At 36.9% G+C, this 23889-nt stretch overlaps 1 protein-coding gene across 3 annotated transcripts in view; it reads left to right on the forward strand.

Moving 5' to 3' along the window:
• Nucleotides 1-23889, forward strand: part of Tdrd3 (tudor domain containing 3) — a 164709-nt gene that overhangs the window by 134756 nt on the left and 6064 nt on the right. For all 3 annotated transcript variants that reach the window (XM_006975542.3, XM_042285266.2, XM_015994409.2), the window contains exon 13: nt 23489-23614. In XM_006975542.3, coding sequence (XP_006975604.1) covers nt 23489-23605 — 117 coding nt within the window. In that variant the 3' untranslated portion in view covers nt 23606-23614. The remainder of the gene's footprint in view (nt 1-23488; nt 23615-23889) is intronic.

Genomic DNA, 23889 nt, shown 5'->3' on the forward strand with positions numbered 1-23889 from the left:
GTACGCCACACTTGGGGAAAGGGTGTGACTCCCTCATAAGTGTATGCCACACTTGGGGAAAGGGTGTGACTCCCTCATAAGTGTACGCCACACTCGGGAGAAAGGGTGTGACTCCCTCATAAGTGTACCCATACTCACAAATACAACACCCTAAAACTGTTCATAACCCTTGAACCTCAGATTCAGCTGTGACAGATAAACCAAATGGAGTATTGTGAAAACCTTGAGATTTAGCTTTGGCCCACCTATAGTGGTCTACAGAGGTCTTTTATGCCATCATTGAAATTATGCTATTTTCAAGACCTATAAAAAATGTTATGTCAGAATTTTAATATAATACATTGTGGTCTCTTCAAGTCATATTTAAAGACCTTTACAAAGAATTTCAGATTAATCTGAAATGCCTTTTATTGAGCAGTGAAAGTATAGATTGTATTATTGCTTGTTTCTTTTTCCTGAAGGTGAGATACCTCCAAAGTGAAGTAAGGAACTATTGACAGCTCGATGTCTTTCTTTTAAAGTTATTTTAATGATACTCCTCAGATCTGTTGCTAACTTTAATTAGAGTTTATAATGCAATTTATGCCTGAAATTAAATATTAATATCATGTATCAGGTTAGCATAAAATTGCCTTTTTTGCATATCCAGATAATTCTAGGAGGAGACGTTACATTAATCTGTTACCACTTAAGCCTCTCCTTTACTAATGCCAACTAAAGTGTGGGCTTATGAATATATTATGTTGGTTAATTAAGGAGTTAATTTATGATGCTTTATTGTTTGCTGAATATAATTTTAACATTTTTTTCAAAGCAGTGTTTATGGGGTCTATTGAGCGAAGGCCACAGTTGCAGGGCCTGGAATTGCCAGATGCACTTACCTCCCCTTTTGACACCTCACTCAACAGATGGAGAGTTTGTGTGTAAATACTGCCTTTCTGTTTGCTTTGAAGCCACAATTTTACTGCTCTGCGTTCTACTATTCTCTTGCAAATATATGCAGAGTATATTTGCTGATAGTAAATACATAAATCTGAACGAGATTCTTGTTATGTTTATTTCTGTGTTCCTGAAAACTTCAACCTTATTTTGGGAATGTGCCTTAACAATATTAAATGACAATTTATTTTAAAGATTCTGTTAAATTGGAAGAGGTGATTTACTTGAATTAAAGGATATACAATTCTGCTTTTGTTTCTGGTGAATTTGGGGGCCGTTTCACCTCTGTAATAGCAAACAATACTGTTGCTCATTGTGCTGTAGGCTTGCTTTCTTGTAAGTTGGAATTCCCTCAGTGCAGCTTTCTGTCCTTAGTCAGTAATGTGCATGAACCCTGACAATATTGAGCAGTGGACATATGGTACATATTTGACTTTATACTATAGCGAATTATCAGTAATCCATTTCTTTTAAAATCTTACGTAGTAATTTTAGCCATCATTGTTTTCATTCTGTTTCCTAAAAACTACATCTTTGATTTTAATCTTAATTTTTTTTTAATCCTCTGGTAGGCTGATCCCTGGTGGCTTAATTTCCCATACTTTACTGGACCAATGCTGCTTATTATAGTCACATAGAGTAGGTTTTATCACCATATATCTAGCAAAGAGTGGAGTTGTTCTATTTTCTTGTGATAAGCACTTCAGTGCTGCGAAGTTTCCAGTTCCATTAAACTTGGAAACTACTTGCAAGAGTTTACTTCTCTTTGGGACTGGAATAACTCCCTTAGTGACCTGTCATTGGCTGAGAGCTGCAATCGGAAGGGAGAGAAATACTGCAACAGTGAGTAACATTTAATTGCCCTAAGCCTCCCGAGTTCTGTTGACTGTAAACACAATGGAGAGGTTCTAGTTAAGCATCTTAGAGCAGTCTAAGAAAGCAAAAGTTGTTGTTGGTTGTTTCCTCATGCCTGATCAGTCTAGTTTTCTCAACTGTATTCTAGGGACATGAGTACTTAAAGAAATTTGGAAAATGTGAGTTAATTAAGTATATTTTTTATTATAGAACTTCCTTGATTTGATATCAAGTTAATAAGCACTTTAGGTCTACCAAGAGGAAGAGATAATAGGCAGAGCTTCACAGACTCACTTACTCATGGATTCCTTAATTCCGCTTTGTTGAGAACTTGTACAGAAAGTCTAAAGGAGATGCTTGTCAAATGTCCTGTTTCCCTAACTTGCTTTCAAATTTCCCATCTATAAGATGGGAAAGATGCATCTTCAAAGTATGAAGTGATTTTTCAGATGGTTAATAATGTGGTATCTAAACATATAAAACCAATTTCCTCCAACATCCCAAGAATTTGCCTTCTGCCAATAAAGACAAAATATATTTCTAAAACTGTATGACCCTTTTTAATGACCTTATGTTTTTAGTAATTGGATTTTGTTATGTAGAGGTGAAGATTTTATTTTACATATAATTATTCAGAACTCAATGATTTTTTAAATTTGATTTTTATCTAATTGTGCAAGTTTTTATATATTAACTTTAAGAAATTACTTCTTGGGAAGATTTCCATCGTAATATTCTTAGTAAGACCTTTTCTGCACACTTGACCTAATAGTCCACAATTTTTATATATTCCAGCAGTAAGATATTTTCATATGTGTTTTTCTTCAGTTAATCTAACTTAAGATAAAATCTGAAGCTATTCTTTTGTTAAGCTGTCATTGATTACTAAATAAAAAAGTGCCCAAAGCAGTTAGTTCAATTGAGTGTTTCTTAAAGAAGGGGAGTATCCCAGGAGATCAGAGCTTCTGTTGTCTGCCAATATTTATGTTGTTCTTTTTATGGTAGGATAGTGTGTTTTCTCCCAAGTCTTCGCGTACTATGATTTTTGATTCAATAGAAATTGTTACTTTAAGCCTCTTAGGAAAGAAACCCTTGTCCTCCGCTTCTCAAGCTCTCTTGTCTCGTTTTCCCAGTATGATTCCTTACATCAGATAAATGAATAATCTAGAGTCTAATTTCAGCATTAATTTGTAAGAGCTTTTGAAGGTAAAAGGGTATTATTTTAAAAAATATCCCTTTTTCAGATACTTAGAAAGGGGGTCAGAATTTACTGTTGGATGCAGTGGTAGAAACAAAAGGAACTGTGTAACTATTAATCAGTGTTTGTAAACTCTAAGTGCTAGCTTTTCTAAACTTGATGGTGTCAGAGTTTAAGCTCATATGAAAACCGAGTTGGCACTCAAAACAGTGGAAGGTGGTCAGTAATTACTGAGTAATTAATGAGGTTGTGGTATCAAAGACTCCTTCTTAGGCACCAAACCTAAACATCACAGCTCCATAAGGTAAATTTTACAGGACTGTGTTCTTTTTGTGTAAATACTTCTTTGAAAAATAGGTTGATTGTGTATGTGAAGTAAGAGAGAATATTTTCCTCTCTAGCAGCTAGCTACCTGGTAAAGAACTGGTAAGACACCATCATACTGAAATGGCACAATCTGTCAGCATTGCTAGTGTGGCTCCAGGTTACAGTTTTGTTGCCCATGCCATGGGAATGGATAATTTGGAGAAAGTAACCTTGGAAGCCCAACATTGATTTTCTAAAACTCTGATTTTCTTTGATAATCATTTCCTGGTATGTTAAAAATTATGCATAAATACACTTTCTTTTCTTAGATGGTGTAATTAGGGTCAATCCTTTGAGTCATGATTTACAAAGAGCTTATTATACAAAGCATGGCATTAGAAGTTAGCTTAATTTAGCTCTGTATGGTTCAGACTCTAAAAATGACCATCATATAATCTTTTAAAGTATTGGTAATCATTTTTGGTACCACTTAATGAATGACTTAGGACAGCATAATAGGTACTTATCTGAAAAGACTTAGGTAAATAAAGTTTGCAGTGATCCAGAACAACTACAGAAATGTTCTTTTTCTGATAAGATGACCAAAAGAATGGTAGATTTCAAAATTTTAAAATATGAAACAAGCCTTAAACAAACGTACCATGAGCTCAAGGGTATTAATATTTTATGTTATATCTTTTAGGCAACTCACCCTCACTTATGTACCCTCCTCTGCCTCTTCTTCCTTCTTATCCAAGCCTTTTTTCCTTTATTTTGTCCTCTTTGTTATACTTTTCATTTTGAAGATATCAAGTGATTAACTATTAGGCTTGATACTTTCCAACTCAGAGAGAACTATGGCTCAACTGGTGTCTGGTGAAAAGGAGTAATGGTTTGAGACTCAGGAAATGGCTAAAAGCTTTGGGCACGAATACCTTGATATCCTCAGTGTTCATTTGTATAAATGCTTACTTTGCCCTTGACCCTACTAGTTCTCATGAAGACTACCAGGGTCTGCAGTGTGTAGCAGGAATCTTAAAAGTTCTTATTAATAAAACCAAACCTGAGGCCAGTTTTTGGGGTGAAATGCTAGAAGGTCAGAGAGACAGAACAAGCCACAGCTAACCTCACCTGGCCAACTTCTCAGCTGGTCTTGTTTCCTCAGACTGGAAACTTCTGTGTCCTCAGCCCAATGGCTCTCAGCTGAACTGCTGCTCCAAAGCCTGAAAGCTTAACCAGCCAAATGCCTCTAGTTTCTGGTCCTCACACCTTATATACCTTTCTGCTTTCTACCATCACTCCCTGGGATTAAAGGCTTGCTTTCTGGGATTAAAGGCGTGAGTCACCATGCTTGGCTGTATCCTTGAACACATGGATTTCTGCCTCTGGAATGCTAGGATTAAAGGCGTGTGATACCACTGCCTATCCTCATGTTTAATATTGTGGCTGTTCTGTCTCTGACCCCAGATAAGTTTATTAGGTTGCACAATATTTTGGGAAACACAATACCACCACAACAGTGTGTGAATATTTACTGCAAAAACGTCCAGAAATGATGAAAAGGTGGCCACAGGCATAGGCGATTTGGATTGTATCCTTATATTCTTAGGACATTAGAAAAGGAAATAAAATTTCCCGTTGAATTTTTTCATATTATGTTAGAAATGCAAAGAAATTAAAATACACCCCCTTGAGAAAAGTTGATGTATTATTCTCCAAGCTAGATAGTGGAAAGTCTAAATTTTGTTACAGAAATTTAGTTCTAAACAGCAGCACTAAAAATATTTTAGATATCATTTGTAAAAGAATATAGGTGATATCAAAATAATAATGCAAGCACATTTCTTTTGAAAACTATGTGGGCTATGAAAAATGGACTTTTCGTTCTAATGATTGTAAGTTTTAAATATGGCACAATCAATGAGTGAAGGTGATTAAACTGGTTCTCTCAGCATGGAATACTATTGTTAGGTTGCTGTCTTGGCTCTTCAGTTTTCAGAATCCTTCTCATAATGTAATTTAAAGCATTGAGCAAACTGCTTTAAATAATTTTAATTGTAAATAAATAAAGGTTTGTTTTCTAAAATGACAATTATTATGCTGTGAGATTTTAGTGACTTTTACCTAAATAGCAAAGTCTAGCCAGATGTAACTCTGGACATTATTACCTTTTGCTGCCATTCTTGAGCCCAAGGTTAGTAAACATTTTCAGATTCTCTGTGCTCTGTCCTGAAGGGATTTGGTGGGAAGGGTCACAGGAAGAGAGTAAAATGTCTGCTCTGCTCAGCCTTTGAAAGAAGGGAAAGGGCAGGGCTGGTCATGGGCAAATTACTTCCACCTCCCTTTTTGCCCCTGCTTCAGCTCCAGGGGAGCTGGGAATGCACAGGAGGAATCAGAAGACTTGGGTTCCAGTCCCGGCTCTGCCACTTACTACCTATGTGACCTTGGGTAAGTTACCTGACATCTCTGAGTCTCAATTTCACTATAGGATGTTATGGGAATTAACTATGATCTTCATAAATGGGAATTGTAGCCTCCCAATATCTGTAGAGACAATTTTTATTACCATGGGCTTGACCTCTCCTTATTCCTCTGACGTCTCGTGTTCTGCCTTGTGCCCTCTTAAAGCAGTCCAGATGACGTCACTACTTTGGCTTCTCCCCATGCCCTGTCTATACCGGAACCATTGTTCCTGCCCTCTGCATGCTTCTCGGAGTATAAAACTAAGTGGACTAATCTTCACACTGGACTGCGGGATACTGTTATCCCTTCTCAGCCTGCTCTTACCTCCCTTTAATCATCTCAGAATTGCATGCTTAAGAACGTCAAAGAATAAATTGAATGCATGTAGATTAAGACAGTGTTGAAGAAAAGGATTTAGGTAGAAGGAAGGTCTTTTATCCTTGTTCCCACCTCCTCCATTGCCAGGCAGATTTACTGGGAAAACTTATTTCTACTTTTATTCCTGTGTGGAAATAAGTTCCTCAGTGGTCTCACTGGAAACCTAGATTCTTAACCTGAGGAGCTCTGTAGAGAAGAGAGAAGAGGTGGGATGCCTATGTGTTTGGTCAGCTCTACAGGGTACAGCTTCCTCTGTTAGGCACCCGACTTTATTGACAATGCTTTCCTTTCTGGATGTTCAGTTGTGAAGGGTGCATGGAACTAAGGAATGATACGCTTCCCTGATCACACACCTGGCTTCAGACCAAATGATTCTTAGAGGGCTTAAGGAAAGTGTGATGATGCTCTGTTTGGTTCAACTTTTCCCACAGTCTAAGAATGCTTAGTCTGGCACTATAAATAACAGTAGCCATTTACCATGGATTGCTTGCCATTAATGCCTGATTGCCATGCAGCACAGTAACACTCATACCATTATTAGATTAATTTTATTAAAATCTTTGCTTTTTTTAAGCCTTGAACCATTGACTTACACTTCATATGGTTTCTTGCTGAAGTAGCAGTGCCATCTCTTATAACTAAAACTAGTTATAAATAACCAGTACAGTTTTAGATTTATTTACCAACAATGGAAAAATTTTAATGATAACACTCATGCTGTCAAGGATGCAGTGAAATAGGGACCCTGATAAGGTGCTGAAGGCAGTGTGCATCGACAAGATCTTTTTGACAGCCCTCCCCAGCAAGCTAGCAGAGTACTCAAATTTAAAGCGAGTCATTCTATAGTTGCTAACGTCTCCAAGGACTCAGTAATGGGATCGCAGCACCATCCTTACAGCAAGAAACTGAAAGCCGCATAAGTGTCCGACGATACAAAATGGTGAATTATTGTCTGCCAAAAACATCACAGGGAAATCTGTGATTTATGTTAACAGTTTACAGGCCTGAATGAAATTGTTTTAAAATAATTAAGTTATACATGGCTCCTGTAATTTTCCATTATGTTTTCAATTGGAAAAGTCAAAAGCAAATAAATGAGTAAAAATTGTTCTGTGACAGTTCATCCTCAGTTTATGGTCTTTTCATACCTGCCTGAAGAGCATTTGATACACAAACAAGACAGCCTTTCTGTGGTTATTAAGCTCAAGCTAGCAGCCTGCCACTCACCCAGTTTCCAGTGGAGGTTCTCCCTGGGAACTCTTCTTAAAGTCTCTCTAACTTAATGACCTAATTGTTGTCCAAAGGCATCAGCAAAATTCAGTTTTTGGAAAATGCCTCTAGAAATAGTTTTCCAGAATTTGCTAGTAATATCACTATAATCCCGAGAACACTAACATCTTTCAGGCCCCCTTTTAAGATTTTATTTTATGTGTATGGGTGTTTCGCCTCCATGTATGTCTGTGCACCACGTGTGAATGGCCTGAGGAAGCCAGAAGAGGGCGTCAAATCACCTGGATCTGGAGTTGCAGATGGCTCTGAGCCACCATTCCCAGGGGCCTCTGACAGAGCGCTTTATACTCTTTAACCTCGGAGCCATCTCTACCGCCCCACACAGTCTTCTTGAGCTCATCTTGATGCCAGATATAACTCATTCATTGGCAAATGTTAGATGTCCGTGTGTTGCAGGGCATGATTTAAATTCTGTTATTTGCTATATTTATCGTTCCTTTGCAGGGAGGTATTTCAGTTAAAGGAGCAAGAAAATAAGATAGGAAATTACTTCTAAAAACTACTGTGTAGCTGGGTATGGTAATACATGCCAAATCCCTTCACTAAGAAAGCTGAGCTCAGGAGTTTGAGATCAGTCTAGGTAACGTATTAAAACCCACCTCAAAATCAGTAGCCACAAACAAACAAATAACCAAGACAAACAAAACAGAAAACCTTTAATCTCATGAAGTGTAACCTAACCTGTTGATTTTTCTGTTTAGTATTGACTCTTTCATGTAGAGAAAGTGAGAACTTATAACAGTGGTTCTCAGCCTTCCTAACGCCGCGACCCTATAATACAGTTCCTCATGTTGTGGTGACCCCCAACCATAAAATTACTTTATTGCTACTTCATAACTGTACATTTTTACTGTTACGAATCGTAATGTAAGTATCTGATATGTAGGTTATCTGATAGGCAACCACCGTGAAAGAGTTGTTTGATTCTTAAGGGGTTGTGGCCCATAGGTTTAGAACCACTGGCTTATAATCTTTCATTATGACCAGAGAACTTAGAAAAATAGCTTGCCTGAAAGACCTTGCTATTGAACATTTTACACTCTTTAAATACTAAATATGAGAATTTTTAAATTATGAAGTTGATGAACCTACCTTACTTCTTGAGTAAATTCAAGAACTTGCTGATTAAGTATATAGTGAAGAATTATTTGTGTTCATCTAAACTTCTGGATGTAAATATCTTAAAATCTAGAATCGTAAACATAAAGAATTTGTTTTGAAAATACTTGCTTTGGTGAACTTGACTACTTGATTATTTTTTCTAGTAGTCACGTTCTTGAAGGAGTTAGGCTCCATCTCAGCAGATACCAAGGAAGAGAAAAACTTTTATCCTGGAAGAATTTTGTAATAAGATTAGTATGTTTGATATGCTGGTATGACTTGTCTGTGAAAACCCTGTCTCAAGGTTTCATTGGAAGAAAAACGAGCATGGTGCTGACTTAGCAAGTTCTCCCTCTCCGGTACTGTGCTGGTTATTGATGTGAACAGGTTGTAAAAATAATTGTGTTAGTATAAAATGCAAAATAAGAGCTTGTTTGACATGATGTGTTAGGTTCAGCACCTCTATAAGTCACTAGGATAAAATAGACTAGTTCGGCTCAAACTAATAAAAGAAAAAGTGATTGTGCTGTATCTGATAATGTAAAGAAGAGAACTTTCCACTTAGGAACTAATAACAGTATCTCACTTTAAGAAATTAGCTCTTATGCTAATTCATTTAGATGTCATAGCTGCTATGGATAAAGTTGATATTTCAGGGTATCTTAGTTGAGTGAAAATAAATTGTGTTCAGTGTAGATTGCTTTGAGTGATTTGTGTTCTCTGTAAAGAAACTTAGCATCCAGATGTTATTGATTTGTTAATGTCTATTTAAATGTGAGGTTTCTACTTAGATAAACCTTCCTAGAATTTACAAGATTGATCTAATCTCTTCTAACCTGTTCCTCCACTGCTCTAGATGAAAAGAGCATGATTTGACAGTCTACCACAGCCTGGGCAAAAATCTCAGTTATGTTTTCTTCTCTGAAAAATAGCACTAAAAATCAACTCAGAAGGTTGTGGTGAGCAACATGAAACTGCTCAGTGAACATCTTTTCAGATTGAAGTGCCTGGTCTGTGCATCCTTGTTCACTTCCTATTCTGCCTCTTGTTTTCCTTTAAGGCTTGGAAAGAAACAGCCATTGTACAGTTCATCTCCTGGGTGAGGGAGGTCTGATGCTCTAAACTGCAGCAGCAGCTACTGACTAGAGTTAGGAGCTGGGCATCTGTCCTAAACGACTTCTCTTGGAAGGAAACCAATGACTTCCTTACACCATTCTTTTCTTGCCCTATTAAACTTTTCTATTTCAATGTTACTAATAAAATGAAGATCTTCATGGACTCCTAAAATGTAGGTCTGAATTTGTTTTTCCTTGTAGCACATAGTCCTTTGAGTTAATGTGACTTTGGCGACAAAGTTGTAAAGTTTTTTTTTTGTTTTTGTTTTCTTTAAACTGTTTTCCTGGGTGGCTTGGAAACCCTCCAGTTTTTTGTGGCTTTCATAAGGGATGGCTTCTGCTCTGGCTCAAGCATGGTGCTTTCGGCCACTCCTGCACTAAGTGCACGTGCCCTTTGACCTCGACAGGATCGTGTCCATACCTGGGTTTTGAACAAATCAGTGTTGAACCCCGGACAAGCATCTTTTTTGTGTTGTTGTTGTTGTTCCTTTACCTTTAGTATAGCTTTTAAAATTGGCATGACCTTCTTCAGAGATAATAAAAGTAAAATTTGAGTCGTGGATTTCATACTCTGAAAAGGGTTTGTGAATATTAGAATACCATGAACTCTTAAGTCTCTGGTTTCTTGTTGAGCATTGTTTTCCTTTCCCTGCAGATTGCCTTGTGGTTTAGACACCATCACCAATAGTTGGCTGTTTCTTCCCTCTAATCCAAATGACATGTTTGCTATGCTTTTTTTTTAATAGTTCTTTTTTTATATTTATTTATTTACTTACTTATTTTGAGGCAGAGTCTCACATAGTCCAGAGTGGCCTTAAACTTGCTCTGTAGCTAGGATGGCCTTAAATTCTTGATCCTCCTGCCTCTGTCTCCTAGATGCTAGAATTACAAACATTTATTACCACATCTGCCTACTTACTTGTGCTTTGTAATACATATAACTTCTGGTCTTTTGAGAGGGAGTTCTAAATTACACACAGGGAAAAGACCTTTGTTTATAGATGAAGTGAAATCAAAACCAAAAAATTGGTTGCAAGCTGGAGAGATGGCTCAGTGGTTAGTTAATATCACTAACTGCTCTTCCAGAGGTTCCAGGTTCAATTCCCAGAACTCCATGATGGCTCTCAACCATCTGTAACTCCAGTTCCAGGGGCTTTGATGCCATCTTCTGGCCTCCACAGACACTGCACATGTGTGGTACACAGTACATACAGGCAAAGCACCCACACACATAAATAAAAGTGATTGGTTTATCTTTCTACTTTTAGGTGAAATCCAAGAGAATCCAGAGATGTCATGCTTTTCTAACATGTTCTTCCTGTCGTTGGTCCTGGTGTGGCTAGATGACAAAGGGGAAATGTTTTCATTTTTAGATGACAACAAGAACATAACGTTTAAATACGATCACCTTTTTATTCGATTCTTTCTTTGCATAAGATGATGAGCAAAGACTGTAATAAGACCTCCCAACGTATGTTGAACATCTCAGACATTGTGGATATGGAGTTATAGGTGGTTAAAGCATGCCTCCTAGATTTCAATAAACCTAAAAAGCAAGTGGTAACAGAATGTATTTGTCTTGTTGTATCAGGTGATAGTGGATGCTAATTTTCATTCTTCTGAGTTGAAGGGAATAACTGTCTCTCTTTTACTATTGAAAAAAAATCTTTCTGATACTTTTTCTCTCTTTAGTCAACTGTCAAATTGACCAAGAAAATTTCCTGTAGTAGGAAAGACATTTTAAAAAACTTCCCACATATTTAGCAGTTTGAAATCAAGTGGGAAAATGTATAAACTTAAGCATAATGAGTTAAAATATATATAATAGAACAATGATAAACTCTGTGCTGATATATTGAAGTCAATATGGCATAGTGGTTCAACTGTGAAGGCTAGAATTTCTTCTCTTTAAATGGTTGCCATTGGAGCACTTTCTGCTTCCATTTCTCCCAGCATAACTCCTGACATACATTAATTAATTTAATAGATATTGGAACCCTATGAAGTAAATATCAGCATTTCCACTTGACACACTAGAAAAATCACAGGTATAGACTCTGAGCCATTAACTAACTTGTCTAAAATCTTTGCACTACAAAACTGAAGGACTGATATTTAGATTTAACACTTCTGAAACTACAGTCTCACAGTTGACCTCTGAATAGGATGAAATGATACTTACTCATCGAAGAACTTGTATGTGAATTTAATGAAATATATATGTGATCATATATATATATATATATATATGTTCATTATAATGGTAAGCTTATATTTTGATAAATTTGTCTGAAAGATGTCTTTCAACCAGTGTTAGTTTTTCCAAAGAATCAACTGAGTTTCCTTATTTCTCTAAAAGATGAAGAGCAGGAGGAAGTTTTTATTTAAGTTCAGAAATGAAGATGAGTGTTGGTAGAAGTGTTAGCTGGTGTTTCTCAAGGGCAGGCAGGAGTTTCATATAGGGTAGAAAATCAGCCAACCTCTTCCTGTCCATACTGTCAATGGTTGTAAGAGTTTAATCTTATGCTGGGACATCTTACTAGTTTCTGAATGCACTGTGAATGTATCAAGGTTCAGCTGTATTATAACTACCCATCTAGAGTTCCTCTTTCGTACAGTCCTCTCACTTCCACCCACTCTGCAAAAATGAAAGATAACAAATTACCAAGTGGCTATATGATCTGTTGTTGCACGGTTATTTCATAATACACCAGTGAGGATATTGTGCCAAAATAGGGTTATTTCTACTGCACAGACATCAGCTGTGTTTAATGTAGAGCTTTGTGCTTGCATTTGGAAAAGAACCTCTACAAATATGTAATGAATTAGATTTGGGAGTCCGTTGTAAGGATTTCACTCAGTATCAAGTACAGAATGAGTAAACTGTTTGAGCAACTGATAAAAGCTTTAAAGCAACTGCCTCATATATATGTATGTTGTCAAGGAGAAGAGAGGACTTTCTTCATGAGAGATATGTAATAGTATTCTATTCTAGGCAAGTCATACTTGTAATAACATCCCGAGAACAGGTTATATAGAAAGTCAATACTGCAATGTAAAAGAAAATATTCACGGTGATAGAGATTCTAGAAACAATGACATTTGACAAGTGACTCTTGTTGAAAGAATGAGGAAAGGTATAATCCTTTGTCTTGCTCAGTCTAGTCTGATATATGGAGGGATTAACAGACCCAGCTAGAAAACTCAGTCAGCGCTTGTATAAGTGCAGCCTTCCTTTGTAGTAGAAAAGGCAGGACTGTCAGGATGCACACACTGATGTGAAGCAGGCACCACCTACATTCCTGTGGTGGGGAAAGGCTGTGCTGCAAAGCTGAACTATGCTCCTGAACACACTTCACATCCTCACCCTGCAGCCTTAGTACCTGGACTAACTTTGGGTGTTGTTCAACATAGGTTTTTATTTGTCTTACTCAGGAGAAATTATTATGATTTGCTGTGCACATGTTGTTGTGTATATTTGGGCATGACTTCGGCTTGATACTTGAGGTTGACCTGCTTTAAGGTTACATTTTTTATTTTACCTGTCTGTTAACTTCCTTCATTCTTAATAAAGAAGTGAAAATATCAGGAAATTATTTCGCTTCTCTGTCATATGATATTGATAATTGTGTGAAGCATTTCCCATCAAATCTCCCTTGCCTACCTCAATTTTCAGTGCATTTCAAAAGCAGAGATGTAACCTATCAAAGGGACATAGGGGGTGTTGTTTTCTAATTCAGTTTTTAAAATCTGCATTCAAGTACCTGTAGCATACCATATGTTTTAGTTGGTCTCTTAAAGAAATTGCATTGAGCTGACTTTTACAATGAAAATCAGTTTGGTGTTATGATTTGGGTAATTACTGCTTTCAGACAAAGAATTAGTTTTATTATCTTAAGTTCTGTTATGTTAGCCTACTATTGCAAGTTGTAAAAGTAATATAAATTATAGGAGTGAAATAGGATTTTGTCACTTGTAATATAATTTCTATACTTATAAAGTACAGAAATTTATATATTTTATAAAAATTTTTAAAGTTATAAATTATATATTTAATGTTATGTATATATATTATATATATAGCACTGTATATATTTAATTATATTGTGCACAATTATAAAACATTCCAGAATATGTGTTCAGCTAGCATATTTTAGAATGCATTGCTCTTGCCCACACACATACACTATAAACACTTACCTTAACACTTATCTGTGGACATAGGTAAGCGTATTTTCTTCTCAGTAACCATTGCTACCGCCCTTCTACTCCTAATACTGTTTCAGCTCCCTCCTCCTCCTGTCGGTGGTTTTCGTTATCATTTTACTGTTTCAGCTCCCTCGTTCTGTCGGTGGTCTTCGTTATCATTTTAGGAGACAGGCTAATGGCAGGGCGTTCAAAGAGGTTAGTCATGGGACTTTACTTTTAATTTCATCTCCAAATCCTGAGATTCTATAAGATATTGCCTGTAACTGTTGATGATCATTTCAGATGCCCTTTTGCTAATTTCCTCCCTCTTTCTTTTCGTTCTCTTTCTCTCTACATGAGAATAACTGCCCTCCAAAGAAAGGAAAAAATGATAATAGAAGAAGTTGTAATGATAGATTTTTTAGGGTTTTGTACAGTTTTAAATTTACTAGCACATATTAATTATACAAGTGGTGTTTTTAAAAATTTATTTAACTTAATTTTATGTGCATTGGTGTGAAGGTATAAGATCCCCTGGAGGGGCTGGAGAGATGGCTCAGAAGTTAAGAGCACTGACTGCTCTTCAGAGGTCCTGAGTTCAATTCCCAGCAACCACATGGTGGCTCACAACCATCTGTAATGAGATATGGTACCCCCTTCTGGCCTGCAGTCATACATGCTGTATACATAATAAATAAATAAATCTTAAAAAAAAAAAAAAAGATCCCTTGGAATTGGAGTTACAGACAGTTGTGAGCTGCCATATGGGTACTGGGAATTGAACTCAGGTCCTCTGGAAGAACAGCTAGTGCTGTTAACCACTGAGTCATCCGTTCAGCCCCTGAAGTTATTCATTTTTGTTTGTAGCTTTTGAACTTCTAAAATAGTTTTGGTTTGGTTTGGTTTTTCATCACATTGACTTACATTTTCTCCTTTATCTACATGCTGCAATTGGAGTAGTACTGTAAAGAGCTAAGTTCCCAGTTTGCAGCAAAATACTTGAATCTAAATAGTTTAGTTGAAGGAAGCATGTAATTTTATTTATACTTATTTGATTTAAATTCATGTCAAATGGATTGCTTATTTGTTGAAATCTTTCTTTTCTCATAATTCTTACACAGTGGCATCATTACTGTTCCCTACCTGAAAACAGGATAGGAAAATTGAAGAAGTATATCTAGGACCTGATGGAATCTACCAAGAGTCAGACCTGGCTAAAGAGATGGATCTCTTTAGTATCCTGTTGTGATGCAGACCCTCTAATAGAAAGATTTGAGCAGGCGGATGTCGTTAGAGTAGTACATACTTCCTGATTGGACTCCTGGCAAGTTTGTAACCTGTTAAGACAGTTGGTTTTAGAGAGATGCTTTTTCTTTTTTGTAAGTGATAAATCTTTAATTTAGCTATAGCATTTCAGCAAAGATAATGACCATTAATTGATGGTTGTGCTGAAGCCATCTGTACATCCATGCAGCATGGGACCTTAAGGCATTCTGCTCTGGTCTAGAGAAACGCTCGCAGAGTGGGAGCTCCTACTGTTCTTGCTCTGCAAACAGGAGATTTGATTGTAGCTCAGCAGTTAAGATGTGCTGATCGCCCTTCCCATCACCCACATCAGGTGTCTTACAGCCACCTGTGTCAGTACCTCCAGGGGATCCAGTACCTTTTCTGGACTCTGGGAATTTGCACTCACATGTTCATATATCTACATACAGGCAGACATAATTTAAAAAATTAATTATGCTATGTAAAGTGGGACTGTGTGATTTCCTTCTTAGAGAGGACCTAATATAGTCAGATTTAATTAAAAGAAACCATGAGTAGGATGGTGGTTCCCAAGAATAAGGGCTGGGTTAAATGAGGAGGTGTTCAAAGGGAACAAAGTTTAGTTATGCAAGATGACAGAGTCCTGGCACTGTATGGCTTGCAGGGACAGTTAACACTCTTGTATTACGTACTAGTGCTGTGCTGAGTGAATGGTTCCTCATTGTCCTCCCAAGAGAAAACTAGGAACAAAGCCAGCAAGAGCATGGTAACTATGTGAGGTGATGGGTGTGGTGACTGTCTTGTGGTCACTTCACAATGTAGACATAGGTGTTCTATGTCAATGTAGATTTTAAATATGTATAACTCGTTTTTCAAATATACCTTAGTAAAGCTGAAAAATAGAAGTTAAAAAAGGGATCTTAGAAAAATTAAGCTACTGGAAAAATTAAAGGAAAACTATCCAAGAAATATTAATAAAACACCATGTTACTCCAAAGAAAGATGTTCAGATTGTGTCGTTGAGTAGTCTTCCTGAAACATGGGTACTAAATACTGTGGAGCAAATTATTCTGAGCATTAGTTTCTTCTAGAAAATGGTGAGATGAAGTAATTCAAATCATTATTGTAAATATTAAATAACATGAAATATGCCAGACTGTAGTAGAATAAACATTTATCCCCTTATCTCTTTATTTGTTAGTTTTATAAATTTTATTATAAAAAGCCTTGCAAATAAATAAAAATGTCACACACTCAAATTAACAGAACCAAAGTCTATTTCCAATTGTAAATATGTGCAGAGATAGTCTTGAATGGAAGAGGGCCCATGACTTTATCATTTATACTTACTACTCTTTCTTTTAAAAAGCTGCCTTTTTTCCTGCTTAAGATACAAAGCAACTTTTTAATATTTAGTTGAGTTTTCTTGGTTTACTCAAAGCAGCTGGTTTACTTTGCACTAAAGTGAAGAATATCCTGGTGTTAAGTCAGGACAGTGCTTAATAGTATTGTGTTTGCTGTCACTCAGAAATCCATGTTAAAATGTCGTTGTCTTTAGATTGTGCCTTACATTAAGAAGCCCTTAGCTAGCCAGGCATTGGTGGCACACGCCTTTAATCCCAGCACTCGGGAGGCAGAGCCAGGCGGATCTCTGTGAGTTTGAGGCCAGCCTGGGCTACAGAGTGAGCTTCAGGAAAGGCGCAAAGCTACACAGAGAAACCCTGTCTCGAAAAACCAAAAAAAAAAAAAAAAAAAAAAGAAGCCCTTAGCTATAGAGGTATCAATTTTAATACAATTGTAGAAAATATAGGGGTTTTGTTTGGCATCTATCTATCTGCCTGTTTGTTCGTCCGTCCATCCCTCCATCCCTCCATCCATCCCTCCATCCATCCATCCATCCATCCATCCATCCATCCATCCATCCATCCATCCATCCATCCATCCAACCAACCAACCATCATGTATTTTGGTTAATTGAGAAAAGCGGTAGTAGTTGAGGCTGGCCTCCTACTTGCTCCAAAGCTGAGCCTAGCCTAGATTCCCTTTCACCCCCCAGTGCTAGGATTACAGGTGTTTGTAGCAGGAATCTTAAAAGTTCTTATTAATAAAGTCAAACCCAAGGCCAGTTATCGGGGTCAATGCTGGTAGATCAGAGAGACAGAACAAGCCACAGCTATCTCACCTTGCCAATTCCTCAGCTGGTCTTATTTCCTCAGACTGGAAGCTTCTGTGTCCTTATCCAGAATGAATCTCAGCAGTGCTGCTTGAAAGCCTGAAGCTTAACCAGCCACATGCTTAACCAGCCAAATGTTGCTAGTTTCTGGTCCTCACGCCTTATATATCTTTCTGCTTTCTACCACTATTCCCTGGGATTAAAGGCTGGCTTTCTGGGATTAAAGGCGTGTGTCACCATGCTTGACTATTTCCAATGTGGCCTTGAACTCACAGAGATCCAGAGGGATTTCTATCTCTGGAATGCTAGGATTAAGGGTGTGAGTGCCACCATTTTCTAGCCTTTGTATCTAGTGGCTGTCTGTTCTCTGACCCCAGATAAATTTATTAGAGTACACAATATTTTGGGGAACACAATACCACCACAGGTGTTCTCCACCATGCCTTTATTAGGAAATAAAGTTTTTAAAAAGAAAAAGTAAAAAATGATTTATTCAGTGAAATGGTACATAGTCCTTTTGAAATTCTATATTTTATCAAAATAACATTATTATATATGTGTCATAGATTTAGAAACAGTTGTTTGGTAATTAGATTTTTTAATCTGAGATTTCTTTTTTCTTGAATTAATGTTACCCCTTCTCTTCTGCCATAAAATGTTATACTTTAAATAAAATATTACCAGATATGGTGTATAACAATGGAAGATGGGAGACTAATTTCCTCCCGTGTTTTATTTTAAAATGGTATTTATTTCTCTAACAATTCTACAACCTAAGCTAAATCAGTCTTATTATAACATTTGTTAGATTTGGTTTTGTGTTGTAATAGCTATCTCCTATATTGTTGAGCCTAAGGGTCTTTTCTACCTAGCTGCTGCACCAGGTGAGTTCTTTTTAACAAATGAAGCAATTTACAGCACATAGGTTCTCTTCACGGTGAACAGTTAGAGATGGTGCTGCACTTCCTGTCCTTCCTTATATTAGCCACATGCTCCATCTTGGAGTGTGTAGTGTATGGCCGAAGTCAAACTGATTTGAGTTTGTAATGTTTGTGCCTCACAAGGTTCCAAAGCCAGGTAGCACTGAGAAAGAGAAAGCCAGGGGTACTCTTCACCCAAGGCACAGCCACCCTTTCTAACCTGAGCCCACCTATTTTATATTGATATTAACATAAGATTTCATCTGAAAAACAGGGAGCACTCCATTTATCCTCTAAATTGGTAACTACAAAAGCAGAAAATCTGCTCGTAGATTCTCTGATGCCCTTTAGAGTGTTGAAATGTTTGATGTCTGTGTTTACCCCCATTACTGTTTGGAAGCCTATCAGAGGGGAAGCCAGGAATGGGAAGTGGACCTGTGTCCTAGATCAGCTTGGGGAATTAATTACTTGAGCAAATAATAACTCCTTAGTTTGCCATGCTAAGCAAACACTCTTTACAACCACTTTGCCCTATGATTTGTGGTTCTGACTGTCATGGCCTCACTGTTTTATTGTAGAACTGTAAGTGCTAGAGTGGAAGATAATGGCTTAAAAAAGCAATTGGTAAACAAAAGGTTAGTATCGATAGCATGTAACTGTCATGGGCACAGACTACCCACGACCTCAGGGAAATAAAGGCTGAGCCAGCTTTGGTTTCAATTTTCAGCTCTGCTAATACAATAGGATATTAGTGTAATTAATTTATAAACATAATTTACAATATTTTAAGGTCGAATTTTGCAATTGCATAATGCTTTGTAAAAGCATGTCTGATTTTATAATGATGGCTTGCTTAAGTTTCATATACAACCTTATTTGGTTGTATTTCTGTAAATATAATCTGACCAGATAGGCAAAGTATAGCCTAGTGATTTAAAGTAGGTTTTTGTATATGAATTACTACAAGAGATGTATACTCATTAACATTATTTATAATAGCCTAAATTTTAATGATTATTAAGTATGTTATCTATTAAATCCATTGAAAAACCTTCCAATAACTATTAGCTTGATTTTTTTCCATGTTCTGTGATTCAAATATGTGATGTCTTCAGCAGTAGGATCTTACCGTCAGGTTCTGGAGGGTAACCAAGAACATTGGCAGTAGCCTACAATGTTTGGTGGTCTTTGGGACCTCACTAGCCAAGGACTCCAAAAGAAGTAATTCAGATTTCTGGCACTGGGCTTTTATTTGTTAGTTGGTGTCTTGTAGGGCCATTACTTCCCCTATCACAGCACAACTCTGTTTCAGTCTTTTAAAAGTATGTGGATAGATCTATTTTAGGAAGCTTCTGTAGTAGTGGGTTTCCATATTATGACTTTTTTTAGAAGTCTTTAGTATTACTTATTCCTCCCAATTTCCTTCTTCTACCCTTCCCTCCCCTCCTCCACCACAGTTTACCCCTTTCTGTTCCATAATTTCCTTTTAACCCTTTATACTAGGGTTAAAGGACCCTTATTTATTTCCTGACCTCTATGGGTATTCCTAATGAAACACATATCTAAAGATTCAAAGCTAGCATCCACAAATGAGAGAAAACATGAAACATTTGTCTTTCTGGGTCTGGGTTCTCTCAGTCAGGATGATTGTTTTAAGCTCCATCTATTTACTTGCGGATTTCATAATTTTGTTTTTCTCAATAGCTAAGTAATATTCCACTGTGTAAATATGTAACATTTTCGTTATCCAGTCATCAATTGATGGGCATATAGTTTCCAGGTTGTTGTGAGTAGAGCAGCAATGAACGTGGATGAGCATGTATCTCTGTAGTAGGGTATAATAGAGTCCTTTGCTGTATTGCTAAGAATGACATCGCTAGATCCTGTGGTAGGTATATATATTTTCAGCTTTTTTTGAAGAAACTCCGTACTGATTACCATAGTGGCTATAGCAGTTTGTACTTCTACCAGCAGTGAATGAGTGTGCTTCCCTACATCCATACCAGCATTTGTCACTTGTTTCTTTGGATCTTAGCTATTCTTACTGGGGTAAGATAAACGTAATTTTAATATGCATGTCCCTGATGGTTGAGAATGTTGAGCATGAAAAAGAAAATGTTTCTCAGCTGTTTGTGTTTTATCTTTTGAGAACTCTATTCAGGTCCATGCAAGCCTCATTTTTAATTTTTTTGACATTTAATTTTTAAAATCTTTTATATTCTAGCTACTAACTCTCTGTCTGATATATACCTAGTAAAAACTTTTTCCATACTGGGGCTGTCTGTTGACTCAAGTGCCAGTGTCTTTTGCTGTATAGAAAGACAGAACAGCTCCTAGCAAGCATCCGTGCTCATCAGTTCCTCCCTGACATGCTTCATATTTCACCCAATGTTCCTGGAACAGAGACCACATGATATAAGCATGTTTCAAACCATTACTTGTGGGTTTCAAGTGACCAGTTTATTACTAAGTTTTGTAGAGCAGCTCACTTACAGATGGAACATATGTAGTTGGATGTGTGTTCTTCAAATACAGTAAGAGGCCAAAGACAATATACAGAAAAGATTTAGTTGTAAATTTTCAAAAATTGTTATTGTTGATATTATTATTATCATCTTTGTGTTGGTTATTTCGCTTTGCTTCAAAATACCATTTGATTTGTGCTTGTCAGACTAACCAGGTTTGTGTGTGTGGGGGGGGGGGGGGTGAGGCTGGATATGTGAGTGTTTACCTGCTCATGAAAGGGTTCAGTGGGCTAGTGAATACAAACATGAACAGGGGCTCAGTTTGAACATTTATTATTTGAAACCAGACTTTATTTGTTTACATATCTGAAGTGAGCAAAAGTTAGAGTCCTCATAACTAATCAAGTAGTATGAAGTCTCAAAGGTTTCGGTGAAGATCGCATTGGGTGTTTCTATCCCATGGAAGTTATTCCAAGCCTTATAAAGAACTTTGCTGAGAGTCTGAACCAAAACAGTTCCCTGGAGAACTTCTTGTATTGAGCTCTGTGGCTTTGGGAAATTGCTTTGTCTCTCTAGGTTTAGATTGACAGATGTATCCATCAAATGCAGGTGCATAGACTAGATGGCCTTCCAGGATGCTCCCGGCTCTAATGCATTCTCAGGTTGTTGTTGTTGCTTTGGTTGCTCATTAACTGTGAGACTAATTTTTTGAATTTTTCATCTGTATTAGAGTTTGAAACCTAAAGGAAGAAGATAGGCTAGGGCAGCATACAGATTTCATTAAAGACAGGTCAAACTCTTCATCTATTTCTTGAACTGTATGCTGTATAAAGTGGATGGGGATGCAGTCAGCACTCAACTTTCCTCCTGCAGACTGTAGTGGGTATGGCATATAAACAGTGTCCGCCCTCAGCTGCCCTGCAGGAGGAATTTAAAACTTAATAAAAGCAAAGATTGTGCCTTTGACAGTAATTGAAAAGTAAGCTATCAGAATCTCAGTTTTTGACTGCCACTTTGTATAAAAAAAATTGTGAAGACATCAAATTATGTGAAAGGATTTTCATGGTTGGTCATCTCTCTAACACTAATTGGCTCTGGTGAGTACAGTCAGAATGTTTTAAGCCCAGTAGAGAAAGCTTTTTCAATAACAATATCATTTTTATTAGACAGTTGCTCAGCACGTACAGTGTCCAACTTCTGACAATGTTTCATTGTAAAGCAAGGACTTTTCAGATGTTCTCCAGCCAGTTATGCAGCTGGGTGGAGAGAAAATTAACATTCTATTTCAATTCCTGCAATAATTACTTCCTCTCCTAAAGTACCAGATATATTTTCATCCTTTCCAGTTAATATGCAAAACGTTAAGTGTTGTCATTTGTCATAAAATTAAGTATATCTCCTTTTCAAATTTGCAGTAATATTTGATAATCATCATTCAGAACGGTGACCAGAATAATAAAATGATAGCTCTGTTCTTTCCCAAGAACTTTTTGACTTTTCTTCCTGCATTTTAATTGCTGTGCTGAGTTCCAGATCTGAGACCACTAAAAAGTTTGAGATTGACCTTTGAAAGGGTTTGGGGAAAGACTAGCTTATCAGACATTTTTCTCCAAAAAGATGGAGACACAGATTTAAATAGCAATGTGTGAATTCAAACTAAATCTGGCTTAGATGTCTTAGATCTATTAGTTCCTAGACTTCAGTATCCTTTTTAAAAAGTGTACAGTATGGTGCTTTCTTTTGAATACTGTGGAGACTACCTAATAATGAGAAGAAGGTTCATGCCTAATACTAACTGTCACTGTTAAATGATAGGATTTCTTTAGTCAGAACGGCTTAGCATCTTTCGGTTTCCATCAGGTAACAGTGCAATAGTTGGCTATGTAAAAATTCAAGGAGTGTAACTCTGGCTTTCTTATAATTTCCTATGTTATTATTAGAGTCAGAGAAAAGGTTGGAGAAAAAAGATTTCATAACAGGAGGAGGAGGGAGGAAGAATAAATTTCCAAAATCATGCAAATTATTGTACTCTGATAATTTAGTTGGAATTTAAACTCTACTCAGTAAAAATAGATGCTATTTTTTACATAAATAAAACTGAGAGCCAGTTTCTTTCCATTTTTGATAGAATACCTAATTCATAGCTGAATTAATTTTTTAACGTACAAAAAAAAAAACCCTAGGGTGGCAGCACTCAGTAAGAAACCGTGTGTTTTTTGACTCTATTTTGTTGCCTTTAAGTCCTTTGCAGATGTTATAATGAACTACACTTTCCCTGCTCACTCTTTAATCAGTCTCCTAATTTCCTTGTGCTCTTCCTTGAGTTAGTAGATCTACCCTCACAGTAAGGCAGGGAATGGAATAAATGCTTTACTATGCTCTCTCTTGCATGAAGCTTTTTGTATATTTAAATTGCATAACCCCACCTCCATTCCAATTTATTATTTTCTCTGTCTGTAGATATAAGGTTCTTAATGTTGATGATTTCATCAAATGAAGGTGGATAGTTGGTTGTTCTCTGGCTCTTCAACCCCTTTTAGGTATCTTATCAGGACTCCTTTCTGTAATGAACACCCAAAATATATTCAGCAGTCCAAATAGTCAAGAAAATTATATTTGATATTCTGTGTTCCTCACATTCATCATTTGATGTGACAGTCATGCTCTTATTTGGACAGTGTTTCCTTTAATATCTACCTCTCCCTCTCTACCCTCACCTCTCTCTGTTGACAGCTTAAGGAGGTATATTAATATGAAGACTATAGACCATATTTAACTTAGGAAAGTTGGAGCTACTTTAAACACACTAAACCATTATTCTTTGCAAATAGGAAGAAGAAGGCACCTATGATCACACCATTGAGTTCCGTAGAGGAGGTGATGGCCAGCCACGGCGATCCACTCGGCCAACACAGCAGTTTTACCAACCTCCTCGGGCTCGGAACTAATGTGAAAAGGTAAAATTGACATGGTGTGGTAGTTTTCATAATAAGGAAGATGTAATTTGTGTTCAGTAAAAATTGATCTGTTGATGTTTCATGTAATGCAGCCTTCAATTGACATTATGGTTTGCCACTTTTGCACCAGCCTTTTCTGTTGTTGGTCTTTACTCTTTTGGGGGGCCCGCCACACAGCTCCCAAATAAATCACACACGGAGATGTTTTTTTTTTAATTAAGAAATTTTTATTAATTTTACTTACCAATCAAATCCATCCCTGGTGCATGAACAGG

Source organism: Peromyscus maniculatus, chromosome 9 (genome assembly GCF_049852395.1).
Source record: "Peromyscus maniculatus bairdii isolate BWxNUB_F1_BW_parent chromosome 9, HU_Pman_BW_mat_3.1, whole genome shotgun sequence".
Taxonomy (NCBI): domain Eukaryota; kingdom Metazoa; phylum Chordata; class Mammalia; order Rodentia; family Cricetidae; genus Peromyscus; species Peromyscus maniculatus.